Source organism: Pseudorca crassidens, chromosome 3 (assembly GCF_039906515.1).
Source record: "Pseudorca crassidens isolate mPseCra1 chromosome 3, mPseCra1.hap1, whole genome shotgun sequence".
NCBI classification, from domain to species: domain Eukaryota; kingdom Metazoa; phylum Chordata; class Mammalia; order Artiodactyla; family Delphinidae; genus Pseudorca; species Pseudorca crassidens.
The window spans coordinates 14,835,369-14,848,865 of record NC_090298.1 but is presented as its reverse complement, the minus strand read 5'-3'; the positions used below and the strand labels follow the sequence as shown (position 1 = coordinate 14,848,865).

Sequence of the window (13,497 nt, the reverse complement as noted above, 5' to 3'; positions counted from 1 at the left end):
AGCCTGCAGCGGCCCGAGGCGCAGAGTGGGCGGGGCCTGGGCGAAGATGGGGGCGGGGCGCGCCGGCCGCGCGAGGCCGAACCTTGCGGAAGCGCGGGGAGGGGTCGGCTGAGGGCTGGGCTCCTGCAGGGGGGCGTGGCGTAGGGCCGGGAGGGCAGGCTGAGTGGGCGGAGCTAAGCCCTTGGAGGGGCGGGGCGAGGCGAGCGAGTGGGCGGGGCCGGATGAGTGGGCTGGGAGGGCCGTGCTCTCCTGTCCGCAAGTCTCCGTGTGGCCGTGAGCCGGTGAGCCTGAGCGCCCGAATACTCACCGGGGCGGCGCTCGAGCTGGGAGAGCCATTTCGGGCTCGCTTTGTGGCCGTTGTCCCCCTGCCCGCCCCGAGTGCCTCCGGCCGGAGCGCAGAGGGAGGGGGCGCACTCCCCAGACCCCCGCCTCCCTCCCCCAGCCGGGGGGAAGAATGTGCCACCAGCTGTTCTCCGCTCGCGAGCGCGGCGCCCAGGAGTGAGGAACTTGGAGAAAGAGGAGACAAAGGCTGCAGTTGGGACGGATGAGTTAGAGACTTGGGTTTGGGCAAACAAAAGGTGCGAAAGACGAGAAGGGGAGAAGGAGATGGCAGCGGGGGAGCCCCGCGGGCTCGAGTTTCTGGGAGTCGCGCTGTGACACGCATGGTTTCCCCGGACCTTCTGCTGGGCTGACTTCCGCGAGCTGGGAGCCGGACTCGGGCGAGTTGGGGAGCGCACGGGAACAATGGACAACTTCTTCCCCGAGGTGAGTGCGCTCGCGGCCGGGAGGGCGGGCGCCGGCGTCCCGGGCCGGACTGCTTTCCTTGAGCCGGGCGCGGGCTCCTTTCCTGCCCGGAGGGAGGGAGGTGCTCACCGCGCCGCGCGCACACACGCTACCGCGCGCACTTAGCCCGAGAGGGTGAAACTTTCTGGGAGTCGCCAGAAATCAAGCCCCGGGGAGTCTCCGGCTGAGTAATCCCTGGCGGAATTTATTTTGTCCCGCGCTCCCACTTGGCCCGGGATGCAGCGAAGGTGAGCGTCCTTTGGCGGGGGTGGCTGGCTCACCGGGTGTCCCCGCGGCGACCCGCGCGAGGTGAGCTGGCGGACGAGGGGCCCGGCGGGGAGACGTGCCTGCCCGGCTGCCTGGGTGCAGGAAGCCCAATAAAACGTTCATCGAGGACTTGCCTTTCTCCAAGAAAGGTCTGGTCTGGAATTTCCTTTGCAAAACGTGCCGGCTTCCTGTGAGAGGGGTGCAGACACTTCCAGAGGAGACGCTTAATGAAGTGTGAGAAGGGAGAGACGAGGGTTTAATCGTTCACTATATTCTCGGCCTGTCGGACCTTTGGGGTCTAGGTTCTAGTGCTCACCAAGAAGTGCTCTTCTAGGATCTGAGATCATTCCAGAGGGTGAGATCAAAACATCATGTATTTGTGCTGACTGTCCCTGGCAGATTTGGAATTCGAATTTAAAGAAAATCTTTAAGAGCGGACATTGGTTATTTTTGAAAGATTAAACTGATGCTCCTTTTAGGGTCATTGAGGGCGGGACACCACGGTTACTTGAAACCCTTGACTTGAGAACCCTTTTCTCTGGGATCGAGAGTTACCGTGGTTTCTTGGCTCCCTTTCCTTTCTTGGTTGTGTTTATTTAACAAATTCTATTTAAGTTCGAGGTTTGAAGTGGCTCAAAGTAAACTTAGTTGGCTTAATGAGTCTGATGTGTCTTTCATTGAAAGCCAGGGGATGTTTTGTAAATCCAGGACAGTTTTGGAACCTTCCAGCAAATTGGATTGGTGAGGGTTTGCCTCTATGTTGGCTAACTTGCTTTCTCAGACTTAACTGGATTTATTATTTCAAGTCATTGTGCTTTCCGGATGCCCACTTACTTTAAATAGCCTGATGACTATTTATAGTGGCCAGGGTGGTATATTCTTGTGTAATAGTAATATCCCTTTTTTTTTTTAAAGTGGTGTATCACAGGCGATACCCACATTCATGGTGAGAGGTGGACTGCAAAGGAATTAATCATTCATTAATACATATTTCTCCTTTTTTTTTTTTAATGAGACTTATAATTGTGAGACTGGCATTTGCTAATCCATAGACCTTCGTTTTCATGCCTGTAAGAAGGCACCAGAACTTTCTGCAGGAGTTGCAGGTTAACCAGTGATAAAAGACCAGTGGGCTAGTTTAATTGCTTTCATCTGTAAGAAAACCTGAGGCTCTGCCTGCGGGACTCTAATTCTTAACTTTTTATGGCGGGGGGAGGGAGGCCTTTATTTTGCTCTTGTGTTGTGAGTTCTTTAGGAAATTTGATGAGACATAGAATTTGTATTCGATTTGTTGGGGTCCCCGTCCCCATGAAGCCTGTCAGGGGGCCAGTGACCTCCCCTTTGGAAGAACTCTGCCCCCTAGTGGAAGTGGGGAGAACTGCAGGATAACATGGGGCAGCTGCAACCTCCTGCCCTGGTATCCTCCCATTGGACTTTGAAGTACTGTTTCTCCTTACACTGTGCCTTGGTTCAGTGTAAGGAGACCTAGTTGTTGGATTTTATCTCCATGATTAATATAATATTGAAGTTGGCCTTCAGAGATCTTCTTCTCCGTCCCCTGCCTTTCCTAGATGAAGAATCTGAATCCAAAGACGTTAAGTCACTTGCCCAAGGTTGAAGAGGTTGTTATAGAACTCACAGCCTTTCTGCTCTGTTGCTGGTGACTTTAGTATTGGGGGACATTTTTATTCAAAGTTATACTTTTACCCTTGTGATGTATTTCTATTACAATGTTAATTTCTAATCAGAAATTAACTTCTGATTAATTTATTTCTAGTCAGTAGTAATTTCTAATCAGAGTTCCTCCCCTAACCATAATTACTTTGAATGGGAAGCCAGCAGGACCAGAGAGGCTATACAGTGCTATCAATTGAAGACATACTCCTAACACAGATCCTGTCTCTATGGATCTCTCTATGGAGTAAGTGTGGAAGTGATATATTTCCAAGGACGGCAACATTGTAAGGCCTCTTGTATCACGAAGTGGTGTCCTGTTCTTTGGTAACTTTTCCCATTGTGACTTAGGGATAATAACTTATTGCTTGTTGGACAGCAATTTGAAGCTAATGTTAACAATTGAAAAAAAATTGAATGAGATGTCGCACGTATTAGCTTTATGTGTGAGCGGCCAAATAAGAAGGAAACGAGAGCTCCTTGTGACTCGCAGCTGCTATTTGGAGCTAGACCAGAGTTTCTCAATCTGGGTACCATCGACATTCTGGGTCAGTCAATTCTTTGGTGTGGGGGAACTGTCCTGTGTCCTGTGTGTCCTGGTCTCTACCCGCTAGATGCTACTAGCACCCCCAAGTTGTGACAACCAAAATGTCTGCAGACATTGCCAGATGGGCCACAGAGGACAAAATCATTCGCAGTTGAGACCCACTGAGTTAGACCCACGAAGCAGTTGCCTCGTGGAATTAATTCCCGTGCGTGTGGCAGGCACAGCTTCCTTGCCTACTTTACGTAGCATCAGGCATCTGACTGCCGATCACCTGGAAGCTTGTGAGGCTTGGCCTGGAAGCTGATGGCTACTGACCTCAAAATGTACCCGGGGGTTGGAGAAACTGAGCGCCCTACACTCCCCGAGTTTCAGTTTCTTCACGGCCTTAGATCTTTATGACACCTCTCGAGTGAATTGTGTGCGCACTTCTTGGAAATTTGCTTTTTCAGCATTTAGAGGTAAGTTGTTAAAAAGTTACTTCACGCAGAACCTAAGGTTAGGTATGTCTGTAACCAGAAGCAATTTTTTTTTTTTTTTTTTTTGCGTTACGTGGGCCTCTCACTGTTGTGGCCTCTCCCGTTGTGGAGCACAGACTCCAGGACGCGCAGGCTCAGCGGCCATGGCTCACGGGCCCAGCCGCCCCGCGGCATGTGGGATCTTCCCGGACCGGGGCACGAACCCGCGTCGCCTCGCATCAGCAGGCGGACTCTCAACCACTGCGCCACCAGGGAAGCCCACCAGAAGCAATTTTTAAAACAAGTTGAAAGGCTCAACCAGCAAAGTGGCAAGACGGCTGTGCAAACGTGTTGATGTTTTGAAGTGGCCGCTGTTTCCAAGTCCCCAGTGCTGGGTACAGTGTCTAGAATACTGGAGGGGCCAGTCAATGCCAGCTGGACACGTAAACGAGCGCGACTTCTCTGTCTTGTTTTAGGAACAGGAATGGCATGATGGCTGTTCAAGCGAAAGATCCTTTGAGGCTTATTAACTGGACATATATGAACACTTTGATTTTTCAGAAGTGTGTAAAATATACACAAGTAAGATACTCATAAACACATGAATACAAACATAAAGCAGGTATTAATGTTTTAAGCACTAAATTGTTAGTGGAAAGCATTCCAGCTGTACCTGTTTCTTACAGCCTGGTTCACCCTGGGCTGGAACAAACGCCCCTCTCCAGATGTTAAGTGGAAACACCTTCCTCATTTCCACTTAATTTGGGGTGGTGTCTTAATTTCGGTTGTTACCTGGAGTTCAAATCGTTTTTTAAGCTGGAACAAGTTCTTGAGCCTATTTTTCTCCCCTTTTTATAGTGTTTTGTTTGTTTCACATCTTACTGATATTTTTTGTCTTGCTAAAAGAAATAAGGCTGTTGGTTTTGGCAGCTCCTTCCTCCCCCTCCCCCCAATCATCTCTCAAGGGCAGAAGGCAAGCACTGAGGACTTCCTTGTCCCACCACATCCTGCAGGCCACCCCTTTGACGACTGTAAAATGGAATCATCAGAACATTCCCTGGTGTCCCCTTTTCCCACAGTGCAGTCACAGTGCCTTGCCCTTTCTGCACACCCCGCAAGGATTCCCGTTGTCACTTTTGGGCCCTGCCATGTTGGGTGCAGCAAAGGCACGGAAGCAGCTGGGAGCAGGGAGTCCTGGTCTTCTGGGCGCTCACCTCTCCCCAGATCAGGCCCAGAGCAGTGTGGGTAGGGCCAGCACTGTGTAACCAGAGCTGTGCAGGGAGAGTGCCGAGTGTTTGTTTTTCCAGCTCTGCTGGCTTTTAAGTGAGGTCACCTTTAAGGACACAAGCCTTGAATGCGCTCTTCTATGGCGTGATGGGAAATAGGGTACCTCCTTATAAATGCGTTTCAAAATTCCAGAATAACTTCTACGTAATTCAGTAAGTCCCCTACATAACGAACGGGTCCCGTTCCCAGAGCACGTTCGTTAAGTGCAATTTTGTCTTTAAGTCCAACAAAGTTAGCCTAGGTACCTAACACAATTGGCTCCATAGGACTGTACTGTAATAGGTTTATAATACTTTTCACACAAATAATACATAAAAAAACAAACAAAAAATAAAGAAAACATGTTTAATCTTACAGTACTGTCCCTTGAAAAGTACAGTAGTACAGTACAGTACAGTACAGCAGCTGACATCCAGGGCTGGCATCGGGTGAACAGGCAAGAAGAGTTACTGACTGGAGGAGGGAGAGGAGGTGGGAGATGGTAGAGCTGAAGGATCGTCAGCAATAGGGGACGGAGGGCAAAGCTGCAGTTTCATTCATGCCTGACATTGATGGAACACACATTCGCATCTTTGAAAGTTCGCAACTTGAAGGTTCGTGTGTAGGGGACTTACAGTCTCAGGTCATTGATTTGCAGGGCACGCTCAGGCAGGAGCAGCCAGTGAAGTCTACAGGAAGCTGGGCCACACTTCCCTGGGCCTGAACGCCCCTGGGCGGATTGAGAGCCTCCTCCCTAAGAGTGGAAGAGATGTGGCCTCTGGGAGGCTGGCTGTACCCTCCACACCTGTGGGCTCTCAGCCAGGTTATCTGACCTTCCTGGGCTTCCTTTCTCTGTCTGTAAGTGAGCATAATAGTGTTGACCTTGCATGGTTATTAGAATTCGAGATAAGATTTACAAAGCTCTTGGCACCTGGTAAGTGAGTAATAATAAAAGGTTAGAGTAACTTAGAAATTAAGAACGAGTGGCCTTTGATGGTGACTGAAATCCCAGTACTCTATGGTGCAGGGAAATCTTGGTCTTCGAGCTGTTGCCAGTATCATTTCTGGTGCTAGATTGCACTTATTAATTTTCTCCCTTTGGACCAATACACTTCTGGCTGATTTTCCAGAATTCTGTCTAAAGCATGTCTAGATTGCTTATAAAGTCAAGCTCACATTCTTAGTCCGGTTTCCAAGGCCTTCTGATCTTGCACCTCTCTTTAGTCTTTTCCCGCATGTGAATTCTATTCCGGAGGGTCTATTACCAGCCTTCCTCCATACCTTCGCATGTGCCCTTCTCTCCGCTGATCGGATGTCCTGCCTGTCTAGCTCCTTTTTGAAACCATCCCCCACAAGTCTAGTTCATGGTCACTCCTCTCTTTCCTATGAACTTGACTCTCCTTCCTTCTGTCCTGGTTGTGTTAGGAATTTACCCCTTTTAGCTAGAGGCTGTACTTATTTTGTCTTTCCTTCTCAGATGAACAGACAGAGTCTTGAGAGGGTAAATAATCCGATTTATAAGTTTTATCGCCTCGTTTGCACTCAAAGGTCCTTAAGGATGGGATTCTAGCCTCGTGTAGCTGTTATTTTCCTCTCGAGTACAGATGTTTTTATGGTGGGAGGGGAGATGCTTCTAACTTTTTCCCTTGATTATGAAGCATTTTACAGTTCTTTGAAGACAGTAAAAAATATAATTTGCTGTTTATCGAGTGCTTATTGTGTGCAAGGCATGTTTCTGAGCACTTTCCATTCAGTAATTAAGTTATTTAACAACCCTATGAGTAACGCTCCATCGATGAGGAAAGTGAGGCAGAGAGAGGTTAAATAACTGGCCCAAGGTCACACAGTTAGAAAGTGATGGCCGGGCTTTGAACCCACACAGGATGTCTCCAGAGGGTCTGTGCTCTTCACTGCCATGCTTTACTCTCCTGTTGGTGACATCTGTCTTATGCTTGCATCACTGTTTCTTTGATGAAGTGCTTAAGACCTTAAGCAGTTAGTGAATGATTTTGGAGTTGAAAACTGCATGGGGGTTTGGGAAAACAAGTGGCCCACGCCCCAGAAACACTGCAAACCCAGCAGGAAAATGTTCATCAGCTTTTGAACATGCCTCCAATCTTTATTTGCTGTGCCTTTTTCTTAGGAAAGACAATGACCTTCTGTTTCCTTGTAAGATGTGGTTTCTCTAAAGCTGCCGGCCCCAACCTCATGAGGATGGTAGGGAGCTTTAGGTAATAAGGCAATTAGAAAACTAGATTTTTGAGAAGTAGTTATTTTATTAAAAGAAAGGATAGGACTCATTTGTCTCCCTATTCTAAGTCTCAATTATCAGAGTATTTCTCTTGGAGGTTTTCTGATGGGATCTTCTCTTTCGATTAAAGATTCTGGCCGCCTTCCCAGAGTTTCTCTATATCCGTTGTTTTACTTGTTAGCTTATTAATGCTTGTGGGTGATCTTTGACAGGAGAGCGGAACATTTCTCATAGAGCATTCCTTGAATAAAACATTTTGATACCTCACTAAAAGCTGTTTGGAAAATGTGTCCGCCGGACTTAATATATGAAACTTGAGTCCCCAGTTTAAATCTAGCCCCTCGTGTCACATGACATCACATCATCTGACTCTGCCAGTTACAGGAAAAAGTGTTAGAGTTCTTGTGGCAAAGCCATGCCACATCTCTTGAAGCACAGCCAGAGCAGGGGAGGACCAGATGGCAGTTCGGCATTTCATAGTTCTATCTTCTCCCCAGCTTCAGTGTCTACTCTTCAGATTGAAAATTGCCTCTGTAGAAAGGCATTTAAAATTGTGGTAATTAAAAAAAAAGAGAGAGATTTATATTAGAAAAGGTAGGCAATGTTGAATTTTTGTATTTTGTGGTAGGGATGTTTATCTTTATTACCTGTCAGTGATTAAAGGGCAAGGTAAAACGAGATTTGGACATTGGAATAGAAAGTAGCTTTTTCACTTGGCCTCTTACCTAATACTGAGTCCCAAAAGAACCCCATAATTCTTTTAAGTGTCATTTTTGGGGGTGAGTTAATAACATGTAAGCAGTGTCCATTGACAGTGATGTACATTGTGGAGAGAAGTGGACTTACCTCTGGGTAGAGTCTGTGTTCATGCTATCTACTATGTGTGTTAAAAGTCTATTTAAAAGTTTTTCTGGTAGACTTCATGCTCACGTGTGTGGCTACCATTGATTTTTGGGTTCTATCAGCTTCATAGGTACTTAAATTGGGTTGCTAGGAATATACGTAGAATTAGGAGTGTTCTTGCTTAAAAACAAAAGCTTTGATAAACATAGATTTACAATATTACTTTTCCATGTCATTCTTACATTTTTTTCTTTCCTTAATCCTGCAAAGAGTATGTGCTAAGTTTAGAAAATTTAGAAAACGCCATAAGCAAAGGACAAAACCTTTCTGTCCTACTCTTAATGTTTTGTGGTATATGCTTTCTTTGCCTCTGTATCTGTTTCTGTGAAAGCGCACCTGTAATGTTTTTCACTTAAGAGTTGCTTGAGAGGGCTTCCCTGGTGGCGCAGTGGTTAAGAATCCGCCTGCCAATACAGGGGACACGGGTTCGAGCCCTGGTCTGGGAAGAGCCCACATGCTGCGGAGCAGCTAAGCCCGTGCGCCACAACTACTGAGCCTGTGAGCCACAACTACTGAGCTCGCGTGCCCGTGTTGTGCAACAAGAGAAGCCACCGCAAGGAGAAGCCTGCATGCCACACTAGAGAAAGCCTGCGCGCAGCAACGAAGACCCAACGCAACCAAAACCCAACGCAACCAAAACCCAACGCAACCAAAAATAAAATAAATACATTTAAAGGAGTTACTTGAGAAAAGCTTTAAATGGCAAGGATCTTGCATGTATACAGACGGCCCCTGTGATTTTCAGGGCCGGGGACAGGAGTACAAATGCAAGCCCCATATCACATCTGTAAAATATTTAAGTTATAAATCAAGCTTCCAAACTGGTAAATAAGTGTCTTCTATTCTCCTACCTTGATAAATATACCTTCATTAGGACACAATCGAAAAATGTCTAAAGCTATGGGTTTTATTGCCCAGACTATGAAAGATGAATGAAGATAATTATAGTTGCACATGTGTGGGTGTCCTGTTGATGGACCAGTGATGTCTGCGTGAGTAATAGACATATACTCCATAGTAAATTTTCCATAGGTCTACTTTTCTTGCCCATATTTCAGCAGAATCACTAATTATATATGGTTACAGTCAAGATTTTCACAATAATTTATGTGCTACTGACAGTAACGCCAAAGTAAAAAACCTTTCTTGAGTCATTGTGGTTCTTTAATTAATTTCAGTTTGGGGATGCTTTGCTAAGGCAGCCAGTAGTTATTGGCATTGTCAACAAAATTCATACAGCAATATTTAGATTAATAAAACGGAATAAGATTACGTATGATAGGTTATGGATACTGCAGGAAACACAAAATATTTTAATTTTATTGTATAAGTCATATCATTAATATTGTGAATTTCCACTGTTTCTTAAAATATTCCTCAAACTTTTCAATCCTGTGTATATTATAAAGAAAACTGAAAACAGAAGTTAATTTGTTAAAAATCTGTTTTCAGATGAGACTAAACCTTAATGCATCTCAGCCAGAAGATAGTCTACATATAAAAATGTGTGAATCTTTTTCTTCCTAGTCATGCAGATGTTTTTATTGCCTTATATTTTCTTAAAATACCAATTTTGTTTCCTGTTTCACATGTAGTTCCTGTTTGAAGAAATTTTTCTCTAAGATTTTTAAAAACACATTTTTTTAAAGTGAAGTGGCCAAATTAGGTTTTTGGGGGGGGTTTGGAAGCTTTTGCTAAGATTAATAGTAAGCAATAATTTATATCAAATAGTTGCTGCTACTGCAAGTTCAAAATTAATATAATATCATTTTCCACCAAAGACCGTGATTTACTCTTTATTTGAGGAACTTCTGTTTGTTTACCTTCTTTTTTCTTTGTGATGCACAGTGTACTGGTCTGAGTGGCCCTGCATTCTTCCTGGACATGTATCCCTATTTATGTGTCCATTGTAGGTGTTTCTGTAGGCGTTTGCTATTATAGAAAACAGGACACATACATTCTCGTGCCCAGGTCATTGCAGGCTTCTCTGATTACTTCTCGAGGATAAAATTTTCCAGGAGTGGGGCTGTTTGTTCAAAGGGTTCGCACATTTTTGCTTAGACTGTTCGGCAGCAAAAGTTTTCTGAGAGGTGTCGGTGCGGATTACAGCAGGCACAGCTGAGACACCCAGTCATGATGTATTTATGGTAGCAGGAATTTTGTAACTTCTTATTAGAGTCTTAATGACATGCATTGTTTCACGGAGGAAACACATAATACTAGATTTCTGTGTCCACTTGTTAGGTTCTTCTCTGAACCAAAGTGGAGGGAGGAGGCATTTTTCTCACTTAATCACGTTGATTGGCATCTGAGCCCCAGAAATCCCAGTGCTGGTACCTGATGTTCATTTAAGGCCAAAGCCTACACAAGGGACCTTGCTGTATACCGCCTGGGGAGCCATTGGCCATTTGTTTGGGGAATCGTTTGTATGGATTTTTCTTTTAATTCTTATTCCTTTGCATTGTAAGTATCCCTGTGAGTTAACCCTGGGCTACAACAGTTACGTGGTGGTGGTTCTAACTGTAGGGATTTAGGTAATGTACAACACTGTTGATGGGTGTGTGTTTGTGTCTGTGTGTGACTGTAAGGCTTATTATTTCTATTAATTACCCCTGGGAGATCTTTCCACGGACTTTGAAGTAGAAGTGTTGAGTTCTGGGTGAAAATAACACTCCACCTTTTACAACGTATACCACTGTCATTTAGTACAGGTTTGCTTCTGTTTATCTCTGCCCACATTTTGTTCTTTTAATGATGTGTGCTAAGGGCCAAAGGGTATGTACAACCCTCCCGTAGCTTTCAGCCTCAGAGTTTCAGAGGTGGGCAAGGGTGCCCTCTTTCTTTTTTTTTTTTTTTCTTTTTGCGGTACGCGGGCCTCTCACCGTTGTGGCCTCTCCCGTTGCGGAGCACAGGCTCCAGACGCGCAGGCTCAGCGGCCATGGCTCACGGGCCCAGCCGCTCCGCGGCATGTGGGATCTTCCCGGACCGGGGCACGAACCCGCGTCCCCTGCATCGGCAGGCGGACTCAACCACTGCGCCACCAGAGAAGCCCAAGGGTGCCCTCTTTCTAGGCCTTCTCAACCTTAGCACCCTTGACATTTCGGCCGGATCAGTCATTGTAGCGCAGGGCCGTCCTGTGCTTTGTAGTGTGTTGAGCGGCATCCCCGGCCTCTGATCACGAGATGCAGTAGCACTCGCCTCCCTGAATTGTGACAACGAAAAACACCTCCAGACATTGCAGATATGCCCTGGGGAGGAAGGGGGAGTAAAATCGCCCCCGTGGAGAATCATTGTGCCATGGCCACACTTTTGTAGCCACAACTTAAATTTGGATTACTCCCAAACTTTCTTCACCCTTCCTCATTTATGCCGATTCCTAATTGCTTTCCATCTCTTTGGGTGAAGTGCACACATTTATCAGTGTTGAAATTTTATTCTCTTTAGGATCCAAACTCTCCCCGTGAGACTTGGACACTTAGAATCGGTTTTATCATCTAAGTTGTGTTGTTGCTTCTGGTGGGAATATTCACGTCCAGCTGTACCCTCTGCCCTAAAGCTTTTGTTGATCTCCCTCCTAGTGTTTTGCCTCATATTCCTAAAGTCCTCTCCTTAGAGCGTTAGGGAAATATTTATTATACCGAGTAATCACACTAGCTGTTGTTTTCCACTAGGAAAAAAGGAGGTCATATTTTCTCAAAGTTTTGAGACCATGTTGAGGTAAGTTATATTTATTGCCCTCTCCCTATATATTTTGTACAGTTTTATTCTGACACATTTTGCTTTTTTTTTAAAAAAAAGAGAAATACAGACTCAGATGTTGCCAAAATAGAAGAGACCGTCCTGTGTACCTGTCACCCAGCTTCCCTGGGGGTGATATCTTATACAACAATAGATAACAATAGTATAGTATCAAAACCAGGAAATTTTCATTGGTCCGGTTTACAGACCTCGTTCGGATTTTTACATCCACTCATCTGTATGTGCGCATGTGTAGTTCTAGGCAGTGTTACCACACGTATAGATTCGTGCAACCACTAGCACATCCAGAATACACAACTCTCCCATGCTTCGTGCTGCCCCACGAGAAACAGTCCCACCCTCCCCCCAGTCCCTAGGAAGCACTGATCTGTTCTTCTCTATAATTTTGTCATTCGAGACTGTTATATAAATGGAATCAGTGTGTAAATCCTCTGAGTGGCATTTTTCACTCGGCGCCCTTGAGACCCACCTGTGCTGTGTGCATCAGTAGTTGCTTTTTATTGCTGCGTAGTATTCCAGTGTACTGGTACCTTTTTTTTTTCTTTTTCCCGGTACGCGGGCCTCTCACTGTTGTGGCCTCTCCTGTTGCGGAGCACAGTCTCTGGACGCGCAGGCTCAGCGCCCATGGCTCACGGGCCCAGCCGCTCTGCGGCATGTGGGATCTTCCCGGACCGGGGCACGAACCCGCGTCCCCTGCATTGGCAGGAGGACTCTGAACCACTGCGCCACCAGGGAAGCCCCTGGTACTCTTTTAATACCTGTGCTAACATCCATTATCATTCTGAGGCTAGCAGTTATTTGCATAATACGCTACTCTGTCCCATGGCTGCTGAGAGCTCAGATTCTCGTGGCCCTCCTTGTGTACTTATTGCAGTATATTTCAGTGCTGCTGTCAAAGAATGTTTTGACTGCGGACTCTGTCTCAAGCAATTCAAGGTCGATTCAGTCGAACCCGGTGCACTTGAACCCTTGCTCACCATCCTACCTACCAGCAGATTCCTACTCGTGGTCTCTGTCCCCGAGACAGAAGCTGTGTGAAATCAGTGACTTTTGATGGCTAGGCTGTTGAGGTCAGAAACATGTGACAGCCCCACCTGGACCAGCCAGGCGGGCAGTGTTGGAGTTCGCTCCAGCCCAGACTTCTTGGGATGCAGAACAAGAATGCTACAAGAGGGCTTTCCTGGTGGCGCAGTGCTTGAGAGTCCGCCTGCCGATGCAGGGGACACGGGTTCATGCCCCGGTCCGGGAGGATCCCACATGGTGCGGAGCGGCTGGGCCCGTGAGCCCTGGCCGCTGAGCCTGTGCGTCTGGAGTCTGTGCTCCACAACGGGAGAGGCCACAACAGTGAGAGGCCCGCGTACCGCAAGAATGCTACAAGATATTCCAGTCATCCACCAGTATCTTGGCAGGCCGGGAAGGAAGGGGGTTTCTTTGATGTAAGCCAAGACTTCCACGGCCAGGGAAAGTGTCCTGACTTGTCGGGTATGTGGTCGTGGCCACTGTGAGGGATCGTCTGGGTGGAAGGTGGAACAGACAAGGCCCAACCTCCATCCTGCAGGCTGGGAGCCACAGAGCACAGAGCAGGGACGCAC

General features: G+C 46.6%; 1 protein-coding gene across 3 annotated transcripts in view; it reads left to right on the top strand.

Annotated features, from left to right (window-relative positions):
• Positions 1-279: 279 nt before the first annotated feature.
• Positions 280-13,497, top strand: part of MYO10 (myosin X) — a 217,693-nt gene continuing 204,475 nt past the window's right edge. For 2 of the 3 annotated variants that reach the window (XM_067730417.1, XM_067730416.1), the window contains exon 1: positions 280-765. In XM_067730417.1, the coding sequence (XP_067586518.1) occupies positions 745-765 (21 nt within the window). In that variant the 5' untranslated portion in view covers positions 280-744. Of the gene's footprint in view, positions 766-896; positions 1,032-13,497 lie in introns of those variants that run through there. The other variant, XM_067730419.1, reaches the window with a different exon arrangement.